Here is a 23274-nt window from a genome sequence, read left to right as displayed (position 1 = left end):
CTAGCCCTTATTTTAATCCGGCCCTCTGTCCCCATAATGATCCCTACTGCTAAATACCAGAGAATGTCTAATAAGGGGAGAAGGTTCACTCTCGCTACACTTCCGGCTTCTGACTGGTTGCAGTTCCACTCTGATTCCATATGAGGGCGCTCACAGGACGAGTGCAGAATGAATGGAGGTCTATGGAGCTATACCCCTCAAAATCCACTTTTCTCAAGATATAATTTTTTGTCTAGTAATTTGAATGTTGTATTCGAAAGGAGATGCAAAGAAATTGCACATTGCTGGGTGTTCGATTTTTTAGAGTCACTTATTTGCTTTAAAAAGTCTTTCAAAATGTCAATGACGTCATACACATCGTACGACCAGAGATACTGCTTTACGGCAATCCTTCAGTCACTTTGGTGCTTTCGCGCTCTGCACTTTCTTTTCTCTCGAGGCATCGCCAGCACAGCTGACACAGGTAAATACACGGGCTAGAAGAGTTTCTGCTAGAATACATTCTGTTCCCGCTTCAGATACCACGATGCCATCAAGCGGTATCTCTGGTCGTAACCAGTCCTTCACTGACCAATCAGCGTTCATTAGCAGAATGCTAGCGTGTTATGGGCAACAACAACTCAACCTGTAAGAAATCGAAAGCACATAAGTACTCGTTCATTCAATTTTCGACCTATAACCCATGTTGAACTTGCCAAACCTACAATCAAATCTGAGATTTCTCAACGGCAATCGGCTGAAAGGGACAAATTTAGCCGTCTAGCCCCATAGACTCCCATTCATTTTGCACTCGGGGGCGATCGCCCCCAGTGGAACTCTGGTGGAACTACAACCAAAATTCGGTACAATAGGACTTAATAGGGAGTGAACAGGCTCTCCGTAGACGGGCTCTGTAAATACTGAACAATGTTTTATTAAAAATGCAGAAATGTATCTGTGAAGAGTGAAGGCATCCCAACTCCGAGGTTTGTGACCCATGATTAGGGATCTCTGACTTCAGTGTTGGTACTGTTATTGCACCTGATTCTGTTCTATTCTATTCTATTCTATAAAACATCGCCCAAAGCAACCCATTCGCTATTAAAAAAGAAACAAACACTTTTTAAACTTTAGATGTACTTTTATTTTGTAATCCTACAAGGCTCGTACTGCTAGTGACTTTTATTTTGTAATCTTTAGAGGCGTCTAAATCAAGGACCTCCACACAGGCAGCTGATGATACTGCCGGCTGATGCACTATTCATTTAATAAATAAATAAAGCAGTATTTTGTCGCGGCCCACAGTTTCGGATGGAACAGAGGATGATTGTTTTTATCATTCTCAGTTTAATTTGACGAATGTCTGTGGTATCTAAGGGGGAGATGTGTGGATTTATGCAGTCAGAGCTTTAAATGAGGATCATGGCGTTTCCGGAGGGAGAATCACTCGAATCCTGGCTCAGTACGTGCACTATTATCATTTGCATCTCACAATAGATGTAAATAATATTATTGTTGTGTGTGTTCGCTGCAATGCATCAGTAGCGGCTCGTCTGACGCGCTTGTTTGGCTTTTTCCGCGGAATTTAGAAACATACTATGACGAAGGTCTGCTCATGAAAATTAATTTTATCATATTGACGTTGCCTGGTAACCTTCTCAGGGCGTCCAATCACAAAGCCTACATAATACATAAGAGCGGAGACTTCTTCACCATAGTAGGATTCGTTAATTCGCCAGCGCCCACTTACCAGCGGATGCCTTCCAGCCAATCAGATACGGACACTGTACGAACGTCACGCCTCTGAATTAATATTCATGAGCCAAGCCTTTCTTATAGTATGATTAATAAATTCATAGAGTGCGTGTTGACTGTCATATCTGGCGATCCTGCGGTCAGATTAAAGTGCAAAGTCTGTGTTTGGCTTCATGTAAAATGAGTTCAGACCCAGAGCATTATGATTTATTACAGCCGAATTAATTATTAATTATCCATTTAACTGATGATTTTATCCAGTTTGTCAAATAGTACACTAACCATGATAATACAATGCTTTTTGGATTTACAGCTGGGATTATTAATTATCCATTTAACTGATGATGTCATCCAATAGTACATTAACAATGATAATATAATGCTTTTTTGCACATGCATCATGAACATAAATACAATGGTACCGTACTGATATTATATAATATATAGCACTTTTCTTTACATTGCTGATGGTAATATTGATATGCATCGCTGTGATTGTCCCTCACACTGTTGTGCCAGTGTTTCACAGACACAGAGCTCAACGAGACCGATTGTTTGGACCTTACGAATGTGTGTGTTCTCCACAGACAAAGCCACACACCCCACCAACCGGCAGGAGGACTGGGAATATATTATCGGGTTTTGTGACCAGATCAATAAGGAGTTGGAAGGGTAAGCCCTTGTAATCCAACATGACTGAAAACTACAGATCTTCTGCTCTTTCTGATTGTCTGTGTGTGTGTGTGTGTGTGTGTGTGTGTGTGTGTGTGTGTGTGTGTTTATAGTCCTCAGATAGCTGTGAGACTCCTCGTTCACAAAATCTACTCTCAAGAATGGGAAGCGCTTCAAGCTCTGACTGTGAGTGATGTTTAATGCTAACCCACCATCACTGCTCTAGCATGAGTCTGTTCATGGATAATAAGATGTGTGTGTGTGTGTCTCTGCAGGTACTAGAGGCGTGTATGAAGAACTGTGGGCGAAGATTTCACAACGAAATAGCCAGATATAGGTTTTTAAATGAGCTGATTAAAGTGGTGTCACCCAGGGTTAGTGGTTTTTCTATGATGAGTTATGTTTGTTGACCCAGATGTTAGCAGCCTGGTTCCCTCGACAAAATCCCAATTGGATTTTTCCATTGGCTTTTGGGTTATTGCTGAAAAGAAGCTCTGAGACCAACACAAGTTTATGATTCTTACACGTTTGGTTCGTCATGCAAATCTTCACACACTTGTATGAATTTTGAAGCCTAAAAGCTAAGCGTACGCTATAAACGAACTACACCACGTCACCATCATTAAACTCTCAACAACATTTCCACTAAAGTTCTTAGTTATAATAGTTTGCAAGAGCGCGATTATAAACAACTAGTGAGTAGATGAGTTTACCTGTTCGGCTGATGTTTAAAATGTTACAGACAACTTCTATATTCACATTTTTTTTTTAATCACAAGGGGAATTACTGATGTATAGGTGTGTCACATTATATCGCAATACAAAAATGCATCAATATGTATTGTGGATAGTGACGATATGTATTGTGTATAAATCACCCAAAATGACCATTTCTGTGTGAGAAATTTTTTTTTAGTGAGTTTTTAGTGTCAGTTCTACATTAAACTACTATATAATGTTGAATATAATGTGTAACAATGCAATGAGGGAATATTTGTGGGTCCTGATAATGCCAAATGTGCAAAAATATTCGTCTAAAATAATTCTGTGTTTTCAGCTTCAGAATCATGAATATTGTTATTCTGGTGTCTCTATTGTCCTGTGCGTTGGGTTTCCAGCACCAAGTCCAAGACTATTCATTCACACACACAATGTTACACCAAATTTAGCATTTTAATCAACGGTTTATTTTTTGTTAACCTTTTATCATATGTCTTGGAGTATCGCAATAATATCATGAGTTCAATATCGTGATATGTATCGAATCATGACATGAGGGTATCGTTATTTATGTTGGGGAACAAAACGTGAGAAGATCTTAAGCTTATGTTCACCGCAGACCGTATTTCAGGCATTAAACCAAAAACCCATTCAGAAAACCATTTGACTTTAGGACGATGGAACCAGAAGTGTAAAAAATGTGATATTATTTTAGTTTTTTATGGCTCATTCCTGTGCACGTATAATACGAAACACGTGTTAAAAGCAGTGTGTGTGTGTGTTGCAGTACATGGGGAACAGTGTTTCTGAGAAGGTGAAGAATAAGATCATTGAGATGCTGTACAGTTGGACGGTGGCGTTTCCCAACGAGTCCAAGATCGCGGACGCGTACCAGGCGCTCAAGAAGCAAGGTGAGACTCTGCTCAACTCAACTTCACTTCTAGAGCACTTTCGAAAACCACAATGGACACCAAAGTGCTGTACATAAAACTGACAAAAATAAACAATTTTACACAATTCTATGGACAGACATTCTGGGGTCTGTCATGAGCGGTTGTCTGATTGATGGTGTGTGTGTGTGTGTGTGTGTGTGATGATTTCTTCAGGGCTCGTGATGACTGACCCAGAACTGACGGTGGACAAAACCCTGATCCCGTCGCCTCCCTCTCGGCCCAAAAACCCTGTGTTTGACAACGAGGACATGGGGAAGGTGAGACTGAGGCTGATGGAGTCATTTCCTCAAAACGCATCAAGCCGAGGCATGCGAGAGTTTAAGTAAATGTATATAAAAAGCCTTGATTTCATTATGGCTTAGGCAATCAAAAACAGTTTTGAAATAACCGCACACCGACGCGTTGTGGCTAATGTACTTTTGAGCCGCAATTAGTTAGTCGTGTGATCATCTGATTACGTAATATAGAATAGTCACAATAGAGAAGATATTATTAGACAAATAGCAAAGACATATCTCACCAAAACATAATTTAACCAAAAAACAACAAAAAAAAAAACAGGAAATAATATAACAATGCACTAAAGTGTAACAAAACAGAATTAACAATGTATTCCAATTACTTAGGATAACTTTTTTTATTAATTATTACAAGTACAACATCACACAAGATATCAATGAAATATACAAAATTTTAAATCATGTACCCAGAATCAACAATGTATTAACAGTTCAATGATGCAACTAGAAAACAACAACAATCAAGGAAACCGTAAAGTCAAATAAAAATCATTTCCGTTTCTGCAACATTTGATGTGATTTCCCTTTATGAAACTACAGAAATGACTTTGTGCTCTTCTGTGATTTGATGGCAGTTGTTGGCTGAACTTCTGAGGAGCAAAAACCCAGAAGATCTCCAGGAGGCGAACAGGCTCATCAAAAACATGGTGAAAGAGGTGAGAGAGAGAGAGAGAGAGAGAGAGAGAGAGAGAGAGAGAGAGAGAGAGAGAGAGAGAGAGAGACAGAGAGAGAGAGAGAGAGAGAGAGAGAGAGAGAGAGAGAGAGAGAGAGAGAGAGAGAGAGAGAGAGAGAGAGAGAGAGAGAGAGAGAGAGAGAGAGAGAGAGAGAGAGAGAGAGAGAGAGAGAGAGAGAGAGAGAGAGAGAGAGAGAAGTGATGCTGTTCTGATATATAAAGAGCTCCAGTTTATTTCCCTCTTTACACTGATCAGTCATTCATGGTTATTGTTAATGCTATTAAGGGTATAAATGAATTTAAGGCGAGACACTACGGGTGAATAGGGTACAATTTTAAAATAATAGATAACTCTGATATAGAGAAGAACTCCCGCTGGAGGGACTTTATAACTTTACAGTTTATTCATGCTCAAACCGCAACATTACACACTGAAGAAAGATGAACATGAACAAAAAGCATAATAGGTCCTCTTTAAAGCAGACCTCGTGATAATGTGCTCATGCCTGATGTGATGGACTGAATCTGTGTTGCAGGATGAAGCCCGAGTGCAGAAAATGAGCAAGCGCATCCACACGCTGGAGGAGGTGAACATCAACGTCAAGCTCCTGGGGGAGATGCTGAGTCAGTACGACAGGGACCGGTCGTCAGACGCCGACCGCGAGCTCATCAAGGTCAGACCACGAGCACGACACACAGCGTTTAGACATGAGCAGGCCAAGTGCGCTTTTAAAGAAATGACACGTAACTAATACTAAAGAAGATTTCCTGAGCATCAGGAGGTTGAGCTAGTGGATCTCCATCAGCTTAGCCTCCATATTTTTCTACTATTTGTGCTGCAAAGCTGCTTGTTTTGCCTTAAATATTGTTTACCATTTTTAATTTAGTGATTCTAGAAGTTTACATAACTGTATTGTCTTCAATAAAAATAATAGTTAGTGGGGGGGAAATACACATGATTTTAGTTTATATCTTTTTATTTATTTATATTATTTTAATGTTTTATCAATAAAATAATAATGGAAATACTCATCCTGCGGCCTCAACTCAGCAACTGGCTGCCTGGTTGAGAACCGCTGGTCTAGTAACTCTATCCAGCTAGTCTAAGCTGGTCTACTAGGTTGAACCCAGACCAACTGGCTGGTTTCCCAGCAGATCAACCACCTAAACTTTAACCAGTTAGAAACCTCACCATTTAGATTTGTTCTTGTGGCCACAGTTTACTCTGCTGGGACTGGGCTTAGTGCACTAGTAGAGTAGAGTAGAACAGTAGAGTAGAACAGTAGAGTAGAACGGTAGATAGAGTAGAACAGTAGAGTAGAACAGTAGAGTAGAACAGTAGAGTAGAACAGTAGAGTAGAACAGTAGAGTAGAACAGTAGAGTAGAGCGGTAGAGTAGAGTAGAACGGTAGAGTAGAACAGTAGAGTAGAACAGTAGAGTAGAACGGTAGATAGAGTAGAACAGTAGAGTAGAACAGTAGAGTAGAACAGTAGAGTAGAACAGTAGAGTAGAACAGTAGAGTAGAACAGTAGAGTAGAACAGTAGAGTAGAACAGTAGAGTAGAACACAGTAGAGTAGAACACAGTAGAGTAGAACACAGTAGAGTAGAACAGTTGAGTAGAACAGTAGAGTAGAACAGTAGAGTAGAACAGTAGAGTAGAACAGTAGAGTAGAACAGTAGAGTAGAACACAGTAGAGTAGAACACAGTAGAGTAGAACACAGTAGAGTAGAACACAGTAGAGTAGAACAGTTGAGTAGAACAGTAGAGTAGAACAGTAGAGTAGAACAGTAGAGTAGAACAGTAGAGTAGAACAGTAGAGTAGAACAGTAGAGTAGAACAGTAGAGTAGAACACTCTACCGTTCTACTCTACTGTTCTACTCTACCGTTCTACTCTACTCTACCGCTCTACTCTACCGTTCTACTCTACTGTTCTACTCTACCGTTCTACTCTACTCTACCGCTCTACTCTACCGTTCTACTCTACTGTTCTACTCTACCGTTCTACTCTACTCTACCGCTCTACTCTACCATTCTACTCTACTGTTCTACTCTATCGTTCTACTCTACTGTTCTACTCTACTGTTCTACTCTACCGTTCTACTCTACTCTACCGTTCTACTCTACTCTACCGCTCTACTCTACCGTTCTACTCTACTGTTCTACTCTACCGTTCTACTCTACCGTTCTACTCTACTGTTCTACTCTACCGTTCTACTCTACTCTACCGTTCTACTCTACCGTTCTACTCTACTGTTCTACTCTACTGTTCTACTCTACTGTTCTACTCTACTGTTCTACTCTACCGTTCTACTCTACTGTTCTACTCTACCGTTCTACTCTACTGTTCTACTCTACCGCTCTACTCTACCGTTCTACTCTACCGTTCTACTCTACTCTACCGTTCTACTCTACTCTACCGTTCTACTCTACTGTTCTACTCTACCGTTCTACTCTACTCTACCGCTCTACTCTACCATTCTACTCTACTGTTCTACTCTACCGCTCTACTCTACCATTCTACTCTACTGTTCTACTCTACCGTTCTACTCTACTGTTCTACTCTACTGTTCTACTCTACCGTTCTACTCTACTCTACCGTTCTACTCTACCGTTCTACTCTACCGTTCTACTCTACTGTTCTACTCTACTGTTCTACTCTACCGTTCTACTCTACCGTTCTACTCTACTGTTCTACTCTACTGTTCTACTCTACGGTAGAGTAGAGTAGAACGGGAGAGTAGAACAGTAGAGTAGAACGGTAGAGTAGAGCGGTAGAGTAGAGTAGAACGGTAGAGTAGAACAGTAGAGTAGAACGGTAGAGTAGAACGGTAGAGTAGAACAGTAGAGTAGAACAGTAGAGTAGAGCGGTAGAGTAGAGTAGAACGGTAGAGTAGAACAGTAGAGTAGAACAGTAGAGTAGAACGGTAGAGTAGAACAGTAGAGTAGAATGGTAGAGTAGAGCGGTAGAGTAGAGTAGAACGGTAGAGTAGAACAGTAGAGTAGAACGGTAGAGTAGAGCGGTAGAGTAGAGTAGAACGGTAGAGTAGAACAGTAGAGTAGAACGGTAGAGTAGAGCGGTAGAGTAGAGTAGAACGGTAGAGTAGAACAGTAGAGTAGAACGGTAGAGTAGAACGGTAGAGTAGAACAGTAGAGTAGAACAGTAGAGTAGAACAGTAGAGTAGAACAGTAGAGTAGAACAGTAGAGTAGAGCGGTAGAGTAGAGTAGAACGGTAGAGTAGAACAGTAGAGTAGAACGGTAGAGTAGAGCGGTAGAGTAGAGTAGAACGGCAATGGCGCCACCAGGGGGTGGCCAGGGGTGGCCGTGGCCACCCCTGGCTGACTCCTGGCCACCCCACTGGCCACCCCAATGGCCAGTAAAAAATTTAGTAGCATCAGTTATGCATTTCATCCCTAATGCACAGCCAGGCAGGCAAGCTGATCTAGACTTTCGATCGCACACAGTAGCCCTCCCCTCCCCCTCCCCTCCGTACATGCCGCTGTTGCGCGCTCAGACAGCAACAGCTCAGCGCGTGCCCGTCGGTCAACAATTTTAAAAGAAGTTAAGAAAGAAGACGAAGACTACCGGTAAGTAAATAAGTAAAAAATATTCTTTAGTAAAAGAAGACGGAGAATTATGTGTCGTGACGTGCTTTTTAAGTGCCAAATGGTTACAGTAGGCTATACTGTTACAACAGCTTTTTGATGCGTCTTTGACATGTTTTGACAAGAGTTACCTAGCTAACGTCGTTAGCTGGTGCATGTATATGTGTAACAGAGTTTAAATAATGCTGTTAAATTCATGCATTAATTGGGAAAACTCGACATTGGCTGTTGCATCACTGGCATTTGTGTGCGTGATATTGCGGGCGGAGCTACGTCACCACCAGCAGAGTCTCACATCTCTCGTGCTGGGAAGTCGCATCAATAAGAGCTGCGTCATAATAACAGAGTTTAGATTGTTTTCAAGTGCAAGGTTGGACTTTATAATCTACACACAAGTTTACTTCATGTGTGTGTTAGTTCCTAGTTTTGTCAGTCGAGTCATAGGCTATGTGTTATTTGCAATGATGAAATGGAGTGTGTGTATTATTATTAACCTGCTTGTGAACTCTGTTTATTTCATTTAAGAAATTCATGCAACGTGATGCACTGTCCGTTAAATATAACACAATAAACCAAAGTATATCAGTAGGAGTTTCCTTAAGTCTTTCTGATAGTTTTCTTCAGGCCGGTTTACCCATACGGAAATGTAATATATGTACATAGCCTAGGTATATGAAATATATCCACATATATAAAATATATATACCCATATATATGCCCATATATAAAACCTATTAGAAAATGGAACAATTGACATATAAAACCAGCCCATATATTTGATGTATGTATAATAGTGTTTTTTTACATACATGTCACATATATAATTATCAGTTTTCAAATAGAATTTGTGGAGTATTTGTTTTGTTTTTATGAGCTGGTCAAGAAGAGGTAAAATAATAATAAATAATACATTTTATTTATAAAAGATTCGAAAATGAGATAGAAATTGAAATTAAATGTGGATATGTAGACTTGATCTGTAGACTTGAAATAAATAGTAAATAGTTTGGCACATATAAATTAAACATATCGGTGACATATATGGTCAAAACATACAGTATTATATAAATAATAATCATATACATCATATTAATATATGTCAATATACTCATTTAATATGGCAAATTTATATATGTTAAAAACCTATATCAACATATATGTAGAGATATGTATATATGATAGCAATATATTGTCTTATATTTAACATATATGACGGCGTCACTAGCGATATAGGGATATGTCATATATTACATTTCCGTATGGGTTACTACAACAGTAGAATACAATTCTGAAATTATGGTTTATAGTTTTGGTGTGCCACCCCAAGATTTTAAGTGGCCCCATCTGGCCACCCCTATGAAACATTTCTGGAGGCGCCACTGTAGAACGGTAGAGTAGAACGGTAGAGTAGAACAGTAGAGTAGAACAGTAGAGTAGAACGGTAGAGTAGAGCGGTAGAGTAGAGTAGAACGGTAGAGTAGAACGGTAGAGTAGAACAGTAGAGTAGAACACAGTAGAGTAGAACACAGTAGAGTAGAACAAGTAGAGTAGAACACAGTAGAGTAGAACACAGTAGAGTAGAACACAGTAGAGTAGAACACAGTAGAGTAGAACACAGTAGAGTAGAACACAGTAGAGTAGAACAGTAGAGTAGAACAGTAGAGTAGAGGGGAATAGAATAGAACGGAGTAGAGGGGAATATGATCAGGTCTGCTGGAATTAGTTTCCGTTTCATGTCATTCTTAAACTCAAAACAGCAACTTTTGGTTGCCAGCCACAAATGTGCGCAGTCCGTCAGTCGTCCGTTATTGGTTGAACATCGTATTTCACAGAAGTCACATGACACTAGTGAAATAACTGTGAAGTGTGTTTCATGTGTGTTTAAAGGTTGATTTCTCAGTGGTGTACTGTATCATCACAGCAGTTTCCTGTCTGTACTGTTAGAGCTTGTATAATTAGGTCGATGTAACCATGACAACAGCGCTCACATGTGACCTGGCGTCTGTGTCCAGGAGCTGTACGAGCGCTGTGACAAACTCCGCCGCACCGCGTTCAAACTGGCCACGGAAGCGGAGGACAACGACTCCAGTCTGGGTAAACCACGCGACGCTCCGCTTTGAATGACGGATTGTTTATTTGAAATGTTCATTATGTGTCTGCTCACTGTAGGGGATATTCTCAAGGCGAACGATGATCTGTCCAGAGTAATCGGCTCTTATAAACGAGTCGTCGACGGACAGGCGGACGAGGGCGAGGGTGAAGATCTCAGACCGGCCGCTAGTGAAGGTGACCTCAGTTTATTTGTCGATCTTCCCTCAACTGAGATATTTTGATAATCCAGAACATCTCATTTTCTTCCGACAGTTTTTCGGTTACATTTTATTTTAAGGTGTCATTGTTACAGTGTAATTATACATTACAGTACTGAGTAATATTAATTAGCTACATGTACTTACTATAGGGTTAGGATTTGATTAAGGGTTAGTTGCATGTAATTATGCTCAATTTACTGTTATTACTATGGTAAGTACATGTAACATGTGTAACAAGGACACTGTAAAGTAAAGTGCTACCGATGTTTCTTGTTCCCCAGTATGCGAGACCACAGGCACATTGATTGATCTGGCTGGAGTGGATGAGCCTTCCTCTCCCCCGACCGGCCCTTCTCCTCCTCTTCCTCTCCCTCCTCAGATCCCGTCCACCAATCACACGGCCTCCTCCATCCCTGTGCTCCCGCCTCCTCCTCGCCGATTGGCCGGCAGTCAGAAGAGCAGCCCCAATCACAGGCCTCCTGAGCAGCAGACCTCCCTCTCCCTGCTGGACGACGAACTCTTGTCTCTCGGTGATACATCTCTCTTATATAGTTGTGAGACTGTCTGGTGATGTGTAATAAAGGAATAGGCCATGAGAGGTCATGTGATGCAGTGGGTTTACCGTGGTTTTACACTGGATCCCACATAACGGTGGTGAAATCACTACAGTAATATGATAAAAATGTATTTGACACTTAAATAAATAAATAATATTATTAAAAATAAAAGTATTGTTCTTATTACTAATGTTTTAAAACATTTAGAAAACTATTATTAAAATAATTATTAATACAAATATTATTGTTATTAAAAAGTACATACAGTTTTGAAAACAATGTTTAGTAAACAAAAGTTATAATTGTACTTTAATATAGTTATTATTATTTATAAAAAAAATGTTGTGAAAATGTATAATTAATCATATTAAATCTAAAATATTTAGTTATTAAAGTCTATGAAAAGTTTTGAAAATAACATTCAATAAATAATAATAATTATTATTATTTATAATTAAAGTGTAAAGTAGAACATTTAAATTTTTTATAATTGTTATTAATAATACAACAATTACAAATATTATTGTTATTACAAATATGTAAATAAATAATGTTCATTAAAAATGTAGTGTATGATTAAAATTTATATATTTAATAATTATGCATTAATAAATAGTAATAATAATAATCATCCATTATATGCTTTTAAATGTCTTCCATCATGCCAGTTTTATTAATATTTTGAATTAGCTAGTTTCCGTATTTTCAGTTAAATTTTTGTTGTAATTTTTAATTTCATTTTATTTCAGTTTTAGTTATTTTACTGCATCAAGTTAAACTAAATGAAAATATGAAAGGGTTCTCCGGCAACTAGCTGAAATAAAATAAGTTTAATGTTGTTTATATGTAATATTTCATTTCAGTGTTATTTTTCTGCCTGTAAATGTTGTTATTGTTTTCTCAGGCCTGAATGATCCGCCCTCTGTGCCGAACAGACCACAGCTGGATGAACTCTCTGCTCAGTGGACGTCCCTACAGGTCGGACACACTAAATCATTCAGCCTGAGAGACGCTGAATATTAATAATCCTGAGAGGGGAGACTGAATCTGTGATTTCTGTTGTCCTCTTGCTGTCAGGCTCCTGATGCGGACCTGGACCTGTTTGGGAGCATCTCGGCCCCGAGTGCCGGCTTCCCCACATCACACACACCGGCTGTCAGTCAGGGAATGCAGGATCTCTCCATGCTGGACTTTGGAGGTGGAAAGAGGTATGATTCTGCTCTGACACTGCACCTCAAACCAGCCTGAAGGCCCATCCACGCCAAGAGCGATAACTACCGTATTTTCTGGACTATAAGTCGCACCTTTTTTTCTTCTTCATAGTTTGGCTGGTCCTGCGACTTATAGTCAGGTGCGACTTATATATCAAAATTAATTCATACTGACTGAGATGAACCAAGAGAAAACATTACCGTCTACAGCTGGGAGAGGGCGCTCTAGTTAGCGGAGTTGTTCAGAAGCGACAACGAGGAAGAATTCAGTGTTGTGTGAGGAGATCGGGTGCTTGGTGAACTTGCTTACCGGTAACTTGTTGGACTCGCTGGTTTATGTTAATTTAGCCTATTCTGCCTCCCAGGTATATGTTCTTTATGCTATTGTGTCGCTGAATAACTGTTAATGTGTTACGCTAACATACCAGACACCTATTCAGCCTGTTGTTCTGTGTGCTATTGTGTAGTTGAATAACTTGCCTTTCCAGATTAAATGTCTGTTCTTGGTCTTGGATTTTGTGAAATAAATTTCTAAATAAATGCGACTTATAGTCCGGTGCCACTTATAAATATTTTTTTCCTCTTCATGACGCATTTTTTTGACTGATGCGACTTATACTATGGAGCGACTTATAGTCCGGAAAATACCGTATAACGGTAACTATATTTGCGTCCCCACCAACGAACGATAACGGCCTGTTTATTATTATCGCACTGTGTTTCAAAGTGTTTACAGCGTCATTGAAGATGTTTTTGCTGTTGTTACTTGAAACTCTCACAGATGATGTGGTCGTGGAGCGCCCTCAGGTGACCGTTATGATTACATTCGAATGAATACGCTACCTACAGATGATTAACTAATATTATTAAATCATCCACTAAATTATCATCTCTTCCTTACAGTTTAACGAAATAAAGGTATGGTAAAATGCCCTTTTCACAAGATGTAAAATAAATCTCTGATGTCCCCAGAGTGTGTGTGTGAAGTCTTAGCACAAAATACCCCACAGATATGTTTATATAGCATGTTAAAGTTGTCACTTTTTAAGGATTTGCAAAAACGCACCGTTGAGTCTGGCCCTTTAAATGCAAATGAGCTGCTGCAGAGGGTCGGGGTTTCAAGAGCTCGTGTGTGTTAGCAGCTGCGATTACCTCACACAGACACACGCACACACACTAAACTGACAGAAACTGTTCTGCCTTTAATGTTAAAACGGAGTTAGACAAAGATGGAGACTCAAGAAGAAGATTTATGTTGCTGATGTGGAGTTAACTATCTTCAATTAGCATATTCTGTCATGATAATCTATAAATCGCTCGTATAGGAACTGTTGTGAGATGCACACAGAGAGACTTTCTATTGCATGTGAAAAGATGGATGCTGAAGTTTGAGCTGAGTCACAAATGTGCTCGACTACAACAACTCTTCCTCTTCATGTGTCTTCCTTCAGTGTTTCAGGTCTGAGTGGTATCGCTGGAGGAACCTTTGGTCTTTCTGGAGGCTTCATGGGCTCGGCGGGCTCTAACCCGTTCATGAGCGCGGCGGGTCCCTCGTCTCCTGCTGTGGCTCGGGCTCAGGCCGGGACGGGCGGCTCGGCTCCGGGCAGCCCCTTCTTTCAGCCCTTCTCGTCCCACTCGCCCCAGAGCAGCCCGGCGAGGAGCGCAGAGCCCAGCCTGGCCAGCCTGCACGTCCCGCTTGAGGCCATCCGACCCAGTGAGTGACCGACCCGCTCAAGCAGACCCAACGCACGAGCTACTGATTCAAAAGTGATGAGCGGTTTACACCGACAGAAAAGTGTATTGATATCCTGAAAATTGGAGAACTTTTCTTTCTTTTTTACATTTTTCTTATTACATCTTTGATCATTTCCATTATACATATATACAGTATATTGTGTATTTATAATGAGCATTGTTCTACATATGATCTCTACTTATTATAGAGATGTACACATACTCAGCACAATTTTACACACACCCTTCACACAATTTTACACACACACTTCACATAACTACATGTACATCCTACTTTCTGTTTTGTGTTTTGTAGTGATGGTATCATCTAATTTTGTTTTGTCTTATGTTCTGCTTAAAAAAAAATAAAAAAAGAGGAAATAAAAATGAATAATAATAAATATGTGGTTGAAAACCGTCACAATGCAAACAAAATTATAACTACCGTAATTAAAACATGAATTATCCTATATAAGCATCTATATTATAGGCTTGATATTTTTTTTTTACTTGATTCAATTCACATTTATTTGTATAGCGCTCCACTAGTCCACTTTACAACTTAGAGTCTGTTATCAGAGGCATCTGTCTAAGTTATGTATTTCAGAAATTTACAATATACAAATCACAGTTAGCTAAACATTTATTAATTTAAACAATGTAATAATTTAAGGCAGAAACAATGAGCTCATTGAAGTAATGAATGCTTGTTTGTTAACAAATTATGAAAAATACCATATATACTATACGCACACACACACACACACACACACACACACACACACACACACACACACACACACACACACACACACACACACACAGGTGAAACTAGAAAAAAATTAATATTGTGCAAAAGTTATAATTTTGATGATTATGGCTTACAGCTTATGAAAACCCCAAATTCAAAATCTCAGAAAATAAGAATATTACATGAAATCAATAAAAAAAAAAAAGGATTTTAAATACAGAAATGTCGGCCCTTTGAAAAGTATAATCATGCATATGTATATAGTTATATTTACTAGTTTCACCTTTTAATTTGACACTTATCATGAACTTTTGCATGATAAGTGTGTGTGTGTATATACAGTGCTATGCATAAGTTTAGACACCCATGCTAAAGTTGAATAAAAAGAGGAATAAAAAATCATCTTTTGGAAATTGAACTTAATGCATTAATTAAAAAAAATAGGAAAAATCCAACCTTTAAGGACACCAATTTTCTTTGTGAATGAATAATGTATCGTAAATAAATAAATGTTCTTCCTTAAAATACAGGGTGCATAAGTTTGGACAACCCTATGTTAAATTCCCATAGAGGCAGGCAGATTTTTATTTTTAAAGGCTAGTTACTTCATGGATCCAGGATACTCTGCATCCTGATAAAGTTCCCTTGACCTCTGGAATTAAAATATCCCCACATCATCACATAGCCTTCACCATACCTGGAGATTGGCATGGAGTACTTTCCATAAGATCATCTCTCAATGCAAATCAAACCAGCTGTTAGGCGAACTGAAATAAAACCATGCCAATCTCCAGGTATGGTGAAGGCTATGTGATGATGTGGGGCTATTTTAATCCCAAAGGCCAAGGGAACTTTATCAGGATGCAGAGTATCCTGGATCCATGAAGTAACTGGCCTTTAAAAATAAAAATCTGCCTGCCTCTATGGGAATTTAACATAGGGGTGTCCAAACTTATGCACCCTGTATTTTAAGGAAGAACATTTATTTATTTACGATACATTATTCATTCACAAAGAAAATTGGTGTCCTTAAAGGTTGGATTTTTCCTATTTTTTTTAAATTAATGCATTAAGTTCAATTTCCAAAAGATGATTTTTTATTCCTCTTTTTAGTCAACTTTAGCATGGGTGTCTAAACTTATGCATAGCACTGTATATATATATACATATAATAATATACATTTTATCATTATAAGTATAAATATATATGATATAACACTATCTCAAAGCATAATATTAATCTATTATTTCATTGGTTTTTGATATCATCATAATGTATTATTTCGTTGTATTGATTTTGGGGGTGAAATGTGATTCCGTGGTTCTGAGATTGGCCCAGATGTCCAGCATTTGCCTCTTGCTGTCCTCAGGTAAAGTCTTACCTGTGACGGTGTACGATAAGGACGGAGTTCGTGTTCTTCTGCACTTCGCGATGGACTGTCCGCCGTGTCGCCCGGACGTCCTGGTGATCGTGGTGTCGCTGCTCAACACGGCGCCGTTACCCGTGAGGAACGTATTACTGCAAGCAGCCGTCCCAAAGGTACGAGCTCCTCATCTGCAGACACAGAGCGGGTCACACCAGTCAGTCGTCTCAAGCGGTTCGGTGATTCAGTTGAACCCATTCACAAAGTTAAAGGTGCAGTGCGTGATGTTTAGCGGCATCTAGTGGTGAGGTTGCAAACTGCACCCAACAGAAGTTACGGTGGCCGTCAGGAAGTGATGTCGTCGTCTGAGACAGCAGAGAGTAGCCAGTTAAACAAATGAGGTTTATTTACAGAGATAAATTAAGGTTTACTTAATTATTCAGTAAAACTATATGTTATTGCGAATATTATTGTTACTTGTTCATCATTGTGTCAGTGTTTTATTCGCTGCTTCTTTGCACGAAGAACAACATAGTGACGAAACGCGTTTGTCCGTTCAGGGCCACTGTAGAAACATGTCGATGTAAGGGGACCCGTGGTGTGTGTAGATAGAAATGTCTCATTCTAAGTTAATAAAAACATAACTGCTTAAAGTTTACGTTTTTGTGTGTGTGTGTGTGTGTGTGTGTGTGTGTGTGTGTGTGTGTGTGTGTCAGTCTATGCGAGTGAAGCTTCAGCCTCCGTCAGGCACAGAGATCGCGCCCTTTAACCCCATCCAGCCCCCCGCCTCCATCACTCAGGTCATGCTGCTCGCCAACCCACTGAAGGTCAGAGGTCACACACACATAATACCTTGTTCTATTAAAACAATTTACAATAAAAATTCCAATAAAATGTCATTAATTTTTCTTTAATTATTTATAAAAAATAGTTAATTTAGTTTTTATTAAAAATAAAGTGGAATAAATAATTATTTTAAATTTATTAATTCTGTATAAAAATAAATATATATTATTTATAATATTGTTGTTATTATTACAAATAAGGAGGAACAAATATTTTTTTTGTATTTAATTAAAAATAAATCAAATATATTTTAAAAAGTCTTTTCAAAATGATTTTTTTAAATTAATTTTTATAATGCTTTTTTTAATTACTGTTATTAAAGGGGTATAAATAATAATATTTTTTGTATTTAATAAAAAAGAAAAATCCAATATCTTGGAAATAAATATTTTTTAAATTATTTTTTAAAGATTATTATTTAAAATCTTGTTATTGTTATTATTATAAAAAATAAGGGGGGATAAATAATAATGTCTTTGTATTTACTTTTTTTAAAGTATTTTAAAATAATTGTTTTTAAATTATTATTTAAAACACTGTTGTTGTTGTTGTTGTTGTTATTATCATAAAAGTTAAGTAAAAGAGCTTTCCTGTAGCTCAGTGGTAAGAGCATTGCGTTAACAACGCAAGGTTGATCCCAGGGGATTGCACATACTAATGTATAAAAGTATAGGATAATGCAATGTAAGTCGCTTTGGATAAAAGCGTCTGCCAAATGCATAAATGTAAATGTAAATGTAAAATAAGGGGGAATAAATAATTTTTATAAAAAAATTTTTTTTTTATTATTAAAATGATATATATTATTTATAATATTGTTATTGTTGTTATTAATATAAACGAATAAAGGGAGATACATATATTTAATAAAAAAAACTGAATAAAATTACATCTTAAATAAATAATTAAAAAAATATTTAATTAAATAAAAATGAAAAAAAATGTTTTTTTATTTGACTATTTATTATTTTTACTATATAATTATTTTTAGAATATTGTTGTTGTTTCTGTAATTATATTTTAAAAAAAATAGTGGGAATAAATAATTAAACAATCAAAAATGTGACACCACTTCATAAGTGTGTGTGTGTGTGTGTGTGTGTGTGTGTTCCAGGAGCGTGTGCGTTTGCGCTACAAGCTGACGTATCTGCTGGGCGAGCGCCAGTACTCGGAGGTGGGAGAGCTGGATCAGTTTCCTCCGGCGGACAGATGGGGATCCCTCTAGATAAACCCTAAACCTTCATTCCCAATATCCCGTTCATTTGTGCTGCTGGTTTATGTTCAATCAGTGTTTTACTGTAGCGCCGTGAAGCTGCACTTGATGCTTGATGTTTTCCGCCAAAATTCAAGCTGGATATGATCATAATAACGCGCCGTCGGTGACACACATGATGTCCTGAAGCGGACGCACGCGCTTCAGAGATTGACCGTTTGTGTGCGTCACTCACAGCAGTTCACCATGCTAATCACAGTTCCCATCACAATACCATAGTAAAACAGCAACTGACTCGCACTCTCAATAAATAGGGTACTAAGTTATTGTAATAAAATGAAATAAGTAACAAAGTAAAGATCCACACACCGGCAAAGCTTATATAAAGCTTACATAAATGTATTAGTGTAACGTTTCGGGCCTTAGGAAGGGCCGTGAAAGGCCCGAAACGTTACATTAATAAATGTATGTAAATGTGAGCTTTGTCGATGTGCGAATCTTTACTTTGTTACTTGTATTATATTCGATCCAGCACCCGTACTGAACTTGGATGTGCGTGAATAAACCACTTCATATGCAATAAAATGAAATAACACATATTTATCTTTCATTTCTGTGAAATTACGATCTGTGGTCGATCGATTGAAAGCATCCCTAGTTATAAAGTCAGAATTGCAAGATAAATAGTCCGAATTTTAAGATAAATGTCGCAATTACCTTTTAAAATGTTTTGTTCAGTGGCGGAAACAAGCTTCCATACTTCTTTACTTTGTTACCAGTATTATTTTTAGTATCCTTGAAATACTATTATTATTAAATATTTTGAATTAGTTTTTATTTTTGTATTTTCCATTTTCATTTTAGTTGTTTTGTTTTTATCATTTTTATTAATTATTGTTTTTTAAAATCTGTTTATAGTTTTTATAATTCTTTTTTTTAAGTTTTAGTTACTTTTAGTACATTGTTAAACTAAACAAAACAAAAAAATTATGTTGCTATGGCAACTAGCTGAAATAAAATGTTTGTATTTATTTATTATTATTTCATGTAACAAGTTTTTTTTAATGGTTTTAGTTTGTTAACTATAATTACCCTACTTGTTAATAACCATTGTGCTTTTTTATTATTATTTTACATATATTTAATTTTCAATTTCATGTTTTTTTTAGGTTTATCTAACGTTTATTTAACGCTAATATAATATGTACTTGTTGAGAATACAACAAAATTGATCTTTTTCAAGCACTATTTTGAGCTAACGGTAATAACTGTGGTATTTTGGTGTAAACTGTGGTGCATCATGGGAAGTTCAGATGGTGTCACGTGACCTCGCCGCCGTCCGTGGAGTGTATTTAACCGTGATTTTACTCAGTTCTACGTGTTCTTACGCGCCTCAAAACAAACAAGCCGTTTCTAGAAGACTCATCCGCTACAAACTTCAGCTCTTGAATCATGAAGCATCGGAACGAATGTAATGAAACGAGTTTACATCAAGAGTAGCACAATGACGCTTGTTCATCTTGAGTTTGTTTATCTGCCTATGTGATAGTTCAACACTGTTTCTGGTTTTATTAATTGCTGCTACAGAAACGTTTGGACTCAAGTTTCAGCATTACAGTCTGTCTTACAGCATTTATTGACAATATTAGATTTGTTTATTTGACCCTCATCCTTCCATCGCACTTTGTAACGCATCTTTCCCTCGCGGGTCAAAATGACCCGAAAGCCCTAAAATTATACTTTTTTTTTTTTCTTTTTCAGAAAGGTTATTTTATTTCATTTTTATATTTTTTCAAAAATATTTTTTAATGCAATTTTTTGTCATTTATTTTTTATTTACCTTGAAATTAGCATATTTAATCGATAAATAAATAACATTTTAAGCACATTCCTCACATTCTTTCAACTTATATTCAAAATAACTCATAATTTCATGCATAACCCTTTTAATTAATCTCAAAATATCTTACATTTGAGTTTGTTCGAGTTTGAGTTTATTCACAAATACCACAGCATTGCAATAATAATACAGTCGTAGTTGTACATTCATTTGGGTAAATGCGAATGGGTCCCCCAATGAAGCTACAAAAGCTTATAATTTGGGGCCCATAATTTACATAAAGTAAAGTATTTCAAGTAAGGCAACAGTCATCACCAATAACCAAATGATTGATGAAAGTGCACGCAAAACGCACTTTCATACATATAATACATACCTACACATACACTCATGCACATACAATCATACTCATACATCCCAGTACTCCATGAGAAATACATTTTATACTAAATATAGGTTAATAAATAATATTTTTTAAATTGTTTCTTAAAGTTGGGTTTCTTAACATTGGGTGTCTGCCGACCTCTTGTGGATCAGTTTCTCTTCGGTATGCATTCAGATACACATCTAGACATTACAATATATCTTTTCTTTTAAGTTTGAGCATTTTTAGGTTTTTCTATGTGTCCTGAAGCACTCCTTTCATTCCTATGGGGGTCAAATTGACCCGCGAGGGACGGATTTGTTACTTTTTTACATTTAATCTAGGATGAGGGTAATCATGACATATTTACATGGTGTTTTTGCCTGCAGGTTATGATGAGATGAAGATCTTGATTGAGGACGAACTGCATTTTGAGTTAATAATAATGAGTTTATCATAAGTCTGTCAGATTGTAGATGTGTGTGTGTGTGTGTGTGTGTTTGGTCGGTCCTCTGAGCGTTTCACGTGGTTTAAGCAGAGAGAGAGAGAGCATGTTACTTCATCTGACAAGGCCTCGTGTGATTTTAGACGCTAATTTAGTCCCAAAGAAACCCTAATGTGTCTGACTAGAAGAACTGGACAGCTGCTCCTCTAATATGTGCAAACCGTACAATTCATTACGATCATGTGTTTTAGACATCAGCAACTGAGTGAATGTCACACAGAAATCATATATTTAGTCATATTTCACCCGCAAAAAAAAAACATTTTAGTGGTCCTAAAACAGACTTAATTTGGCAAAACATGTGATTTTGGGGGTGAAATATGACCCAGAGACATGTTTGAGATTAATCTGATTCATAACTGAATCTGGTCGTGTGTTTGAACGCATTAATCTGTGTTTCTCTGCTGATTATGACTGATGTGTTTCAGTGAGATGAAGGTTTGAGAGCTTCATTGTGCATCAGCATCAAAGCCTTTCCAGTATTTCAGAGGAACCTCGTGTGAATATTAATGAATCATTGTGTCTCTGTTAAAGAGTCGAAGCTTCATCTGGTCTGATGATGTTGATGACGAGGTTTAAGGAGGATTCATGAAAGTATGTGGGAAAAAATGTTGAACTTATGAAACATTATAATGGTTGATAATGATGCACTGCTCTGGTGTTTAATAATGATTTCATCATGTGTAACGTTACTGCGCCATTAAAGACTTCAAATGGATTGACCAGCACACGTTTCTAGTGGTTTTTACATGTTTCCTGTTGGATTGGATTTAATTAGCCTACAAATTATTTTTCACCATCTGTCATATAGAGCCAATTTTCACCATCCCGCTCACTTTCTGATGTCCTGACCTAACTTACCTTTATGACTGTTTAATTGAGAAAAACGTCACAAGAAAAGTGAAACGTTGATTTTAAAGTCTTATTAACCAATATGAACTGCATTTGTAAAGTAGACGGCTTAATTATATGATAAGAACTGAAGCTGGTCTGAGATGTAGAGTTATATATTTATTAGTCAAGAAATTAAGTGAGAAGTTTGAGGGTCTCTAACCTTCCTTTCCTGTGGTAAACGACAGATTTGATTTCACGCTGCTTGATGGTTTCCTTATCGCTGAATCACGACGTTTTGTGGAGTGGTGTACAGTATCTGTACAGGTCACAAGTCTCACAACTGAACTTTAAATGTCCGTTCACGCATATAACGATAACTATTTTAGCGTTACATCAGCGGACGATAACGGCCTTTTTCCCCCTAAGCTAGCGCTTCAGGGTTACGTCATTGCAGCGCGCGCTTTTAAGAAGGAATGATTCTGATTGGCTGTATCCTTCATCACTCTCAAAGTGATTTCAGCGATATTCTTCCTCTGTATGGTTATTGTAATCAAAACCTCTACTTTCTTGGAAATTATTATAAAATGTAATATTTCATAATGATAAATTGCTGATTATATTTATAGCCTATATAACATTATATATAAAAATTGTGGTTGTTTTAGTGTGAATGGGACCTAAATCGACCTACATGCAGAATAAACCATTACTTACAAATCAGTCAAGGTTTCTTGCACCATAAATTACAGTTGTAGTGTGATATTTTTCACCTGCATATGATTGTTTAAATTAAATAGGCTCCTTGAGTTGCTGTACCTCAAATTCTAATTCAAACGAGCACAACAATTTAATTTACCCTCTGAAGGGTTGGGGTCAATATATATATATATATTAGGGCTGTAAAAAGATTAATCGCGATTAATCGCATCCAAAATAAAAGTTTGTGTTTGCATAATATATGTGTGTGTACTGTGTATAATTATTATGTATAAATACACACACATTCATGTATATATTTAAGAAAATTTGCATTTATATACTGTATATACATTTATATAATTTATATTATATATAAATATAACCAA

The 23274-nt window shown here is 37.4% G+C and overlaps 1 protein-coding gene across 1 annotated transcript; it reads left to right on the top strand.

The window, feature by feature from the left end:
* Positions 1–1177: 1177 nt before the first annotated feature.
* On the top strand, positions 1178–22082 carry gga3b (golgi associated, gamma adaptin ear containing, ARF binding protein 3b). The gene is made up of 17 exons (XM_079608489.1): positions 1178–1441; positions 2322–2406; positions 2520–2592; positions 2682–2780; positions 3914–4037; positions 4233–4336; positions 4954–5034; positions 5588–5725; positions 10671–10752; positions 10828–10944; positions 11252–11500; positions 12432–12505; positions 12605–12735; positions 14190–14452; positions 16594–16763; positions 17304–17414; positions 18548–22082. Exons 1-17 carry the CDS (start codon positions 1393–1395, stop codon positions 18656–18658), a joined length of 2061 nt encoding a protein of 686 aa, XP_079464615.1. The 5' UTR covers positions 1178–1392; the 3' UTR covers positions 18659–22082.
* The last annotated feature ends 1192 nt before the right edge of the window (positions 22083–23274 follow it).

Source organism: Phoxinus phoxinus, assembly GCF_949152265.1.
Source record: "Phoxinus phoxinus genome assembly, chromosome: 1".
Classification (NCBI taxonomy): Eukaryota; Metazoa; Chordata; class Actinopteri; order Cypriniformes; family Leuciscidae; genus Phoxinus; species Phoxinus phoxinus.
This window is presented reverse-complemented; position numbering and strand designations above follow the sequence as displayed.